General features: G+C 20.7%; 2 protein-coding genes across 4 annotated transcripts in view; one reads left to right on the top strand and one right to left on the bottom strand.

Annotated features, from left to right (window-relative positions):
* Nucleotides 1-2794: 2794 nt before the first annotated feature.
* On the bottom strand, nt 2795-9614 carry LOC122509110 (metallophosphoesterase 1). Of its 2 annotated transcripts, none has more exons than XM_043622904.1 (8): nt 9481-9614; nt 8200-8396; nt 7490-7699; nt 5955-6117; nt 5402-5533; nt 5186-5320; nt 3411-3642; nt 2795-3243 (listed from the first exon to the last, which is right to left on the bottom strand). In XM_043622904.1, the coding sequence occupies exons 2-8, from the start codon at nt 8214-8216 to the stop codon at nt 3071-3073; spliced, it is 1062 nt and encodes a 353-aa protein (XP_043478839.1). In that variant the 5' UTR covers nt 8217-8396; nt 9481-9614; the 3' UTR covers nt 2795-3070. The 2 variants fall into 2 exon arrangements, with proteins under 2 accessions (XP_043478839.1, XP_043478838.1); XM_043622903.1 differs by lacking the exon at nt 9481-9614 and adding an exon at nt 8494-8596.
* Nucleotides 9615-9954: 340 nt separating this feature from the next.
* The window catches only part of LOC122509109 (protein dopey-1 homolog), a 62573-nt gene continuing 61671 nt past the window's right edge, over nt 9955-10856 (top strand). For both annotated transcript variants that reach the window (XM_043622902.1, XM_043622901.1), the window contains exon 1: nt 9955-10087. In XM_043622902.1, the coding sequence (XP_043478837.1) occupies nt 10032-10087 (56 nt within the window). In that variant the 5' untranslated portion in view covers nt 9955-10031. The remainder of the gene's footprint in view (nt 10088-10856) is intronic.

Genomic DNA, 10856 nt, shown 5'->3' with positions numbered 1-10856 from the left:
AAATTTAAACGAATTTCTACAAAGTAGAAAAAAATTTTTGAAAATTTAATAGAAGAAAGCTTTTCTGTTTAAAATTGAATAAATTTGTTTGAGATGAAAAAAATTTGTATAAAAATACAAATCTGTATGTAAAATACAGTTCTCGGATTGTATGACTTTTTCGACTTTTTTTACTATTTTAAAAAAAAAACGACTACTTTTTTCTACTTATTTTGATAAAATTAGACTTTTTCGACTTTTCTCCCACATATTGGAAGAAAATATCGCTTTTTTATATAAAATGCAACTTATTAAAATTTTTATAATGTGAAAAATAACTAATGTCGAGTCTTTTTCTGTAAAAAGTCATTGTACCCATTTTTTAGTTTTGAAAATCTTTTAGGACATAAAACAGACTTTTGTTCTCAATTTAAAAAAATATAACACTTGGTATTAATGGTACCAATTTTGGGTAATAAACTTATGTTTGTTTTATTTCAATACCTAAACAAAATTTGTTATTAAAATAAATTACAAAAATTTATTTCAATTATTTTTCAAAATTAATTTTTGAGTTAGACTTGTTTTTACATTTTTATGAACTTCGATAAATAATCACAGAGTTACATCAGATTGAACAAATCATAAAATTTAGAGAAGTTTATCCAAAGTAGCGAAAAAATATCTAATTTCTAGAAATGCTACAAAAATTCTGTTGAACTTTAGAAATTATTTATTTTTGAATAACTTTCTGAAAATTATTAAAAGAAAAATTTTAATTTTTCATAGAAAATTAAATTTTTTTGAACAATTTTATTAGTTTTTTTTTTAAGAATTTCATTAAATTTCGAAAAAATAAAATTTAAAATTTGTTTAAATAATTTTAATTGAAAATAATTGAAATCTACAAAGAATTTTATTAAAAAGGTTAAGAACAATTGAATTGTTTAGAAAAATTTTATTACAATTTTTAAAAATAATTAAACCTGTTAGAGAAATTTTATTAAATTTGTATTGAAAATAATTGAATTTATCAGAAGAATTTTATTATTTACAAAAATAATTGAATTCTTGACAAGAATTGTATCAGAATTGTTGAAAATAATTAAATTTTTATTAAAACTCTTGAAAATAATTGAATTTAAATAATATTTTCAAAAATAATTGTATTTTTTCGAGAAATTTTATTATAATTGTATTAGAAATAATTTAATTTTGCAGAAGAATTTTATTATTTACAAAAATAATTGAATTCTTGACAAGAATTTTACAATTTATAAAAATTGAATTCTTGACAAGAATTGTATCAGAATTGTTGAAAATAATTGAATTTAAATAATATTTTTAAAAATAATTGTATTCTTTCGAGAAATTTTATTATAATTGTATTAAATTGAATTTCAGAGAAGAATTTTATTATTACAAAAATAATTGAATTCTTGACAAGAATTTTATCAAAATTGTTGAAAATAATTGAATTTTTATTTATAAACTTTTGAAAATAATTGAATTTAAATAATATTTTTAAAAATAATTGTATTCTTTCGAGAAATTTTATTAAAATTGTATTGAAAATAATTGAATTCCTACAAAAAACTTTTATTATTTATAAAAATATTTGAATTACTTTAAAGAATTTTACTATTTATGTAAATATTTTAATTCTTGCGAAGAATTTTCTTATTTATGAAAATAATTTAATTCTTGTGGAGAATTATAGAATTCATAAAAATAATCCAATTGCTTCGAAGAATTTTATCTAAATTTTTGAAAATATTTGATTTTTTTAAGGAATTTTATTAAAAATTTTGAAAATAATGTTTTTTTCAAAAGAATTTCACCAAAATTGTCGAAAATAATTGAATTTATATTAAAATTCTTGAAAATAATTGAATTTAAATAATATTTTTAAAAATAATTGTATTCTTTCGAGAAATTTCATTAAAATTGTATTGAAAATAATTGAATTGCTCTAAAAAATATTATTTATGAGAATAATGAAATTCTTGCGAAAAATGTTATTAAAATTTTTGAATAATAATAAACAAGAATATTGAATATTATGTACTTAATAAGTAAATTCTTTAAATTTTCCATCTATAATCATTCATTAAAATATATTACGTAATTAACGTAAAAAAAATCCACTATTTTTTGAAAATAAAATATAAAAATAAAAATATGGAATTCAAAAAATGTTTTTAGGCACAAAAACACAATTTGCATGTTTAACAGTGTGTATTTCCTTTTTTAATTTTCTTGCAGTTTTCTAAGTACTTGCATTAAGTATAAATAATAGTATAATTTAGTACTAAAATTTTACACAATAAAGTACATTTTTTACCACAAACTATTAACATTCCTTTCAATCATACACATAATGAGATTTCTCTTCCTCATAAGATTCAAAATTGTAATAAAAAAACATTTTCAATTTCTAATTATAAATATACATATATCTCTAAATCATTAATATAAACTAAATTCTATTTAAAATCTGATACTTTTATAAAGGTAGAAGTAAAAAATAGTCTATTAAATTCTCTACATAACATTATTGTTACAATTCATCTAAAATTCGAATATTTTTCCAAATTTTATTTAGTTTATAAAAATTTAGACAAAAGTTCATATACGAAAAAAATTATTCAAGTCTCAATTAATTAATGTAATTAAAATACACATTTAATATAAAGAAAACATAAATAGAAAAAGTAAAAAAAATTTATAACAACTTCAATAATTGTGTTAACAATAAAAAAAATAAAAACAAATTTTTTAAACTAAATTTTTTTGGAATCAACAATTTATTCCAATTGTTTTTTTGTTTTTTTCTTCTTAATTAAGTAAAAATGTTTCAAGTTATTTTTAAAGTATAAAAAATTTTAAAAAACTATCACATTGTTTTTATCAAGACGACAAGATTTGGCCACTAGTCTCATAATAATTAAATGTTTTGATAAAGTAAATTTTTACTTTGGCCACTAGTTGGCCACTAGTCTCATAATAGTTTTGATAAAGTAAATTTTTACTTTTGATTTTCTAAATTATTATATAAAAAAATGATTTAGAAAAATGTTAATTATTTGGTTCACAACATAGGAGCTCGAGAATAAGAAATATAATTAGAAGATCTACGAATACTGATAATCATTATTAGTGAAATAAATGCAACTATTGAACCAACAATGATGTAAATATTTAAAAGTACAAATCTCTCTGGTAACCATAAAATTGTAAAGTCCAAAGTCTTCTCTTGAGGATCTGCATAAAAAATCCAATATTAATATTATAAAAAATTGACAATTCGTAATAGTAATAATAATAATATTTATATATAATAATTATAGTAAAAAATTTTCTTTAAGTTCTTTTTTTAGCTAAATTATAATTTTATATTTCTTGATAATTATGAATATTATGATTCTTACTAATGTACGCTAATCCATAGCCCATATTTTTCGTTCCCATTCGATAAGAGCACGTTGGTATTTGTATTTCGTGAACATCGCCCAAATCCAATCTTAATTGATAAAATGAAACTTCTTGCGGTGGGAAAAGTTGAATTTCACTGAGTTGATCTGTTGCAGTATCTAAACTTGTATGCATTCCTTTATGTTCGTGAGCACTGAATATTATTTGTGGCGATAACTCCTTAATAACCTGCAAGAAAATTAAAGAAAAAAGCCCCAATATCAAGAAATTATCAATTTCAATTTAATTACGCCTGTCTTTATTCCTTTATCATCAAAGAAATTTAAAAATTTAACTTCAACATTTTTTTCTTCAATAATACAAAATTGGAAATATAAAACTTTATTCATTTTTATACAAAAAAAAAATATTTTCTTTTCCCTATAAAATTATTTGCGACAAAAATTTAAAAAAAAAGTAAAAGTCTAATCATTCTAAATTAATAATTTTATCTTACAAACAAAAATTAGAAACTATACTTTTAAATTCTTTGGTTAATTGAAGAGAATAGGTCTCGGATCGACTTTAAGGCGCAAAAAAGTCTCTTTAGTCGATTAAAAAAACAAAAAAAGTCGGAAAATTCGTTTTATTTAATTCAGTGATTTCTAAATTCAATTATTCAAAACTTGAATAATTTTGTTAAATATATATTTAAATACTTCTTATTTGTTTTTCTACAGGAAATAAAATTTTGTAAATTTCAATTTAAAGCCTTCTGAATACTTTCTAAAAATTACAACAATAGTCCTTCGAAAATTCAATTATTTTCTACAATTTTTAACTAAATTTCATCTCTAAATCACTTATAATATAAATACAAAAATTCAATTTTTTATAATAATTGTTTATTTTAAAAAGTTATTAAGGTATATTATAATATTTTCAAAAAATTGTAAAAAAGAAATTCTTATAATTAATTTTTTTAAAAATATTTTTAAATAATTTTTTTGCTTTAATTAAATGTACAATTGAAAAATTTCCAAATAATGGAAATTTGATAAAATCTATTATTAATTAACTATAATATTTGACAAATCGAAAATATGCAGGTATTTTTTCATAATTTATAATAAAATAATATTACAATCTTGAAAATTGTAAAAAAAGATAATGATTCACAAATAAAAAATATATCCATTTTGATTGGTATATGCTTTTTTCTATAACAAATTTCGTTTGGCTGATCTAAATTATTATGCAAATTATTATCATTTAAATTTTCTTTATAAAAAATACTAGAAAATTGTTAATTGATAATAAATTTTTATTAAATAGTAGGAAATATACCCATTTTATGCATAATTTTTATTTCTTAAAAACAATATTGTTTACAAACTCATTTTTTTCTTTTGGGAAGAAAAACATTAAATATTCCCGTTTCTTAATATTTTTCTAGAAAATTCTCAATTTTCATAAGGAAATAATTTGCGTCAATTCTATTTCTTAATTTCAATTGTTTTAATAAAATTTAAAGTTTTTTAAAAATAAAGAAAAAAATGTTTATAAATTATATTTGCAATTAAAAAATTTAATTGAAAATGAAAATTATCTAAAATTTAAACTAAAATTCATTTTCAAATCAATTTTTTTAGAAAATTCTACGAGAATTCAGTTATTTAAATACAAAAGTAAATTATTTATTGAAAATAGTCAAAAAAAAAGTCGAAAAAGTCATAATATCCGAGGCCTGAGAGATTTGAAAAAATTAAATGAGAAGAAAATTTATACTTACGTTCTGAACAAAAGTACCGGGCATGAAAAGTAATGGCATATGGCTAAGTACGACATTCGTTGTATTTCTTTCGGCGTAATCGTTTAAAAATGCATCCTTAGGAGCAAGAGGCATTTCATGAATTAATCTATTGACCTATAAAAAAATGTATTCAATAAGAATAAAAAAAATTTCATACTTTATACATAATATATATTATATTATCACATTTTTTACCTTGAAAAAAGTAACGCTTTTATAAACTAAAGTATCAGGCTGGGTGTATGCAAAATTAAATCTTTGATGAATATTTTTCATCACCGAATCTTCTTCTCCTCCAATATCATTATCACCAGGCAAGTATATTTTCTATTAATTAGTAAAATTATTAAATTAGTAAGTTTAATATTAATAAAATACCTATATTTTAAAAAAGGTTTTTAAATTTTATGAAATTAAAAATAAATAATTATATAGTTTTCTTAATATATATTAATAATAGATATTTAAAACATGTTTGCAAGAACCAAAAATATTTACAACTAAACACTTAACAAGGGAATAAAAAATAAATAAAACAAAATATTAAAAAATTACAATAAAATTCATTTTACTGTATTTATAATTTAATGAAAATCAAATTAAATGGAAACTAAAAAAAATAATAAAATTTGCCAAGAATTCGAAACTTTTAAGTAATCTTCTGTTTATTGTCTAGAAAAAAAAACATTTACTCACTATGACTTTATAAAAAAATTTTCCTGTTTCTAAACACATTAATAATATTTACCATTATATCTTCAGAAGTAGAAAAAATAGAATTTAATCTGCGTTTATATTTTTCAAATTCTTCAGCAGATGCAATGTGTCCTTCGTCCATAAGATCACCAAGAAAAACAATTGCATGAGGATTCGCTCTTCTCACAGCTCGTGAAAATGTTTTATCTAAATACCTTTATAAAACAATTATTTTATTTTAGACATCAATTTAGAAAAAAAAGATGAGAAGAGAGAATTAGAGAGAAATTAAAAATTAATGAGTGAAATTAAAAAAAATTACTCTAGTTTCACATTGGTGAAGTTTACAACATTTGTAATAATCAATGATTCAAAAGAAAAATTAATTTTCTATTCAAATTTATGTCTTAAAATTTTTTTTACAATATTTTATGATCAACAATATTAAAAGTGAACAATTTATAAACTTAAATATTAGTTTATGAGTAGAAAATATTTTTTACTTCAAATTATTGAAGATAAACGTTGAGAACTTCACCTACGTCTAGTTTCTGTAGAGAAAAGAGAAAAATTATCAAAACAAAAAAAATTAGTTTACAAAAGAAAAAGTCAAATACGATAAATAAATTTACAAAAACAAAAACTACATAATTTGAAAATTCTCACAAATAAATACATTTTTGCAATTATTTATAACAGGGTTGCCATAAAAATTAAATTTTCTTTTTCCCTGACTTTTCCCTGATTTCCAGACAAAATTTTGACTTTTTCCCTGACTCAAAAGAATATTTTGATTTTCTCTAAAAATAATAAATTAGATACTCAAAAACGTGTTCTATTACATTAATTTTCGAATTCATTATTCATGAAAATAACAGAATTTTCGCGAATAAATTTATAAAAAATTGGTAAATAATTAAATTCCTGTAAAATTTTTATTATTTATGAAAATAATTAAATGTTTGCGTACAATTTCATTGAAATTATTTTTAAATAATTGTATTCTTTTGAGTAATTCTATGAAAATAGTAGATATTGAAAATCATTGAAATGAGGCAAATTTTTGAAAATAATTGAAATTTTGCCAAGAATTTTTTAAAAATCTAAGGTCTTTAAATTTCTAATTAAATTCATTGAAAATTGAAATTTGATAAATTTCAAATTGTAACCTTTCAAAGTTCATCTATTTATGAAAATTATAACGCAATTCTTTTAAAATTCAAGAAATTTTGAGATATTTATGTAAAAATATTCACTAAATAATTTATAAGTAATAATTTTATGATAGTTATTCAAGAATTAAGTTATTTAAAAAGAAATTATTATCAGAAATAGAAAAAATTGAAGGTTTTTCTAAGAATTCTTGGATAATTTCATTGTTTATGAGGCAAATAAAAGACACCAAAATTCAGAATAATTTTCTCTTAAATTCTAAAAATTAAATTTTTTCCAGTACTTTTAATGAAAATTCCTAACTTTTCTTGATTTCCCTGGTCAATATTCTCTTTTCCCTGAATTCCTTGACCTGTGGCAACTTTACATAATTTATAATTAATTAAAATTAAATTTAAAGAAAAGTTTGTTTACCTATCACTATCCCAAATCGCCACAGAAGAACCAAAATAATTTTCATTTTTTATTCCTAATATTTGAGGATCCGCAACAAGTAAAACCCGAACACATTCCCTGCATTCCAATAAAGTCCACTTTAAACTTTGTATTTCATATACAATAAATTCATTGTATAAAATCACGGAACCTAATATCAGAGCGAAAATAAATGGCTTTGATTTCACCCTAAAAAATAAAATATTATTAGAATTTTTCTTAGTTTTTTTTTAAATAAATAATTTAAAAACTGCCACAACTCTCGTTTTCCTAAAAATATTTCTATTTTAAATTTATTTTTACTACATTTATCGCAATAATATTTTGTCATTAATTATTCTATTTGTTTTTTAAATTACTTATTCTGTTTTTACTATTTTTCTTTCTTTTCTCTTAAGTTCAAAACTTATTTTTTGATGAAATAAACTAAATTTATATAGTTAAAAATTATATTCGTTAGCATAATAAATACGTTTTTTCATTTCCTGTACAGTGTTTATCATTTCACAATAAGCACCTTTTGTCGATTAATGGTTAAAAGATGATATCACAAGATAACTCTTTATTATGATAATGACTAATACTTAATACCTAAAAATGATCTATATTTTTAATAATACAAAAGATTTCCTTATAATAAAGAACATGTGACACAATTACATAATCAAGAAAAAAAAATTGAAACTTACCTACTTCGACGTAACATAGTTTAGTAACTATTTAATCGTTAGGAACAGAGTTCATTAACCAGAAGAATAATTCCGGTTAAACTGTGTCCAAAATTAAATTGCATTTTTTTCTTGTAATTTGTAATTATTTTCGTCTCCTCTACTCTCTGAGATACTGACACGTTGTATTGCATTCATTGTTTTCCATTTGTTTTTCCCTGCAATTTTTATATATATATATATATATAGAATCGAAAAATCAATTCTAAATATTCACTTGTTTCAAATTGTTAAATGAAATTAATTTTTAGTTACATTAAATTAAACATTGAAAATTCTATTTAATTTTTAATCATGTTGATTAGGCCAATGCAGAAGAGATTTCACTTGGTTCAACTTATATTCTCTGCGTTACGTCTTTTACCGTTGTTTACGTTCGCAAACTTGGTTAGAAATAAAGGCGTCAATTTTTAAATTTGGAAAAATAATTTCTTTTTAATTATACAAAATATGAATTATGACGATTAAAATTATATAAATTAATTATTTTCTTTAGAAAATGAATTCTTTTTCTTTATTTATTATTTTCTCTTTTTTATAATAAACTGAATGGAGAAGTAAAGAAAAATAAATATTATGGAGGGTTGAATAGTTACTTTGGAAAATTCCTGAATTTACGGTATAACCAACCCTGTACATTTGACATTTTTCAAATTTTCTAAACTTTCGTCAACAAATTTCGACATTTCTAATAAAAAATATTTTGAAACACTTGCTTTTTATTCTTTATTCACTTTCAGCAGTGAAAAGGAAAAGTTAAGTAAAAAATATATTTCTTTTGTCAAAATACAAAAAAGTGATTTTCAAATTTTGAGGTTATGTTTTCAATTTATTATTCTATTTTTCTTTTGAGAAATTTTTAAGAAATACAAATATTTCCTCTAAATATTCAAAAATAATAAACAATTAATAATAAAGAGAAAATATTAAAAAAAACATCTGTTTTTCTTTTGGAATGGAATAATAGAAAAAAGGGGGGAATTTAAAGAGGGCAGCCCAGCAGTTTAAATCCCCACCACGTCATTATCTTTGTTTAATGTGTATATAGTGTATGTATACATATCATATTAAACTCACATACAGCACATAAAAACTATTATCAAGAATATGATAAAACTACACATCAGGCCATAGTGTTCTCATTGTTTTTTTTAAAATGTAGTTTCACGAGACTATAGCAAGAAATTAAATATAATTGACAATATATTGTGTAAAAGTGATAATATTGAAAGGAAAACGCACTTTGTAATATCCTTCTGACAGCAGTGAAATAAGATTTCATAAAATACAAATATTTCAAGTGTTACTGAAGATTCTTTTTTAAATGTGAATTAAATTTTCAATAAGATGATAATTGTCCCGATAGCCTTCGACCATTGGAGTTGATTTTAATTCGGTTACCTTTATCCACACTAATGGCATATGCCTTGAACTTACTGTATTTTCAATGTCAACACCTAATAGTTTGGTTAGGAACGCCTTCGGAACATCGCAGTGAGAAATAATTTTTTCATTTTGCAATAATTATTTATTGTTATTATTCAGAAGAAAAATGAAACAATGATACGGAATTGGGAAGTAATCTTAAATGAAGAAATCAAACTTCACGTTTACATCATTGCCTTAGTGGCGTGTTTTATTAAAATATAAGAATTAAGTGCTTTGTGACTACATAATTTGATAGACAATTTAAATTGTGTCTTTTTTAATTCTATACGTTATTATGTAAATAACAAAAATCAATTTTTACAAGCAAATTATTCATCAAGAAGTCAAAATATAAAGGATTAAAAATGGGTTCTATCGCTTTAGAGGAATATGAATTGATGAAAGACTCAAAATATCGAGTGTAAGTATATATATAACGGTATTTTACATCTATTTTTTCAATTTTTTACTCTATTTTTTGGAAAATTTTTCTTTTTTTTTGAAAATATTTATTATTCAAAAATAAAACTGAAACAAATAAGTAAAACAATACAAACAATTTTTAAAAAATAAAATAATTTCTCTATTAAAGAATTCTTGAGCAATAATAAATATACTCGTAAAATTTTAACAACCTTTTTTTTATATTTTTCTCAATGACATTATGAAGGAAACGTGATTAGAATTCTATGGTCTATTAATATATTACTATATAGTATTTTTGTATCATTATAAAACAGTAGATAAGAAAAGAATAGTAATCAGACTCGAAATACTTTTATCTAATTTTAAGAATTGTAGACGAAAAAAAAATGTATTGAGAAATTTTTAAAATTCACTTCTTTGTGATGATAACAATATATAGTGGTACGATATTCTCATGTAGATTTTTATTTGTCAAGCATCAAACTATAAATATTCATATTCACAGCTGTTGTTACTTTTAAACTCATTATCAATATTATTAAATTGGAAAATAATTTTTACCACAATTTAATTATTAAAAAGTAAAATTTTAATTATTTTCTTTTACTTTAAGTATAAAACTCGACTCTTAAAAAAATGAGTATTATTAATAACTTACTTTTTTTGTTTTTGATAAATTATTTTTTATTCAATTTAATTCAAAAGCAAAAAAATGAAATAAAAATACAAAATTTTATTGAATTTACTAAATTATTCACTATTAT

The sequence above is a fragment of the Leptopilina heterotoma genome, unplaced genomic scaffold (assembly GCF_015476425.1).
Source record: "Leptopilina heterotoma isolate Lh14 unplaced genomic scaffold, ASM1547642v1 Lhet_6, whole genome shotgun sequence".
NCBI classification, from domain to species: Eukaryota; Metazoa; Arthropoda; class Insecta; order Hymenoptera; family Figitidae; genus Leptopilina; species Leptopilina heterotoma.
Note: the sequence above shows the minus strand (reverse complement) of the source record. Positions and strands in the feature narration are given on the sequence as shown.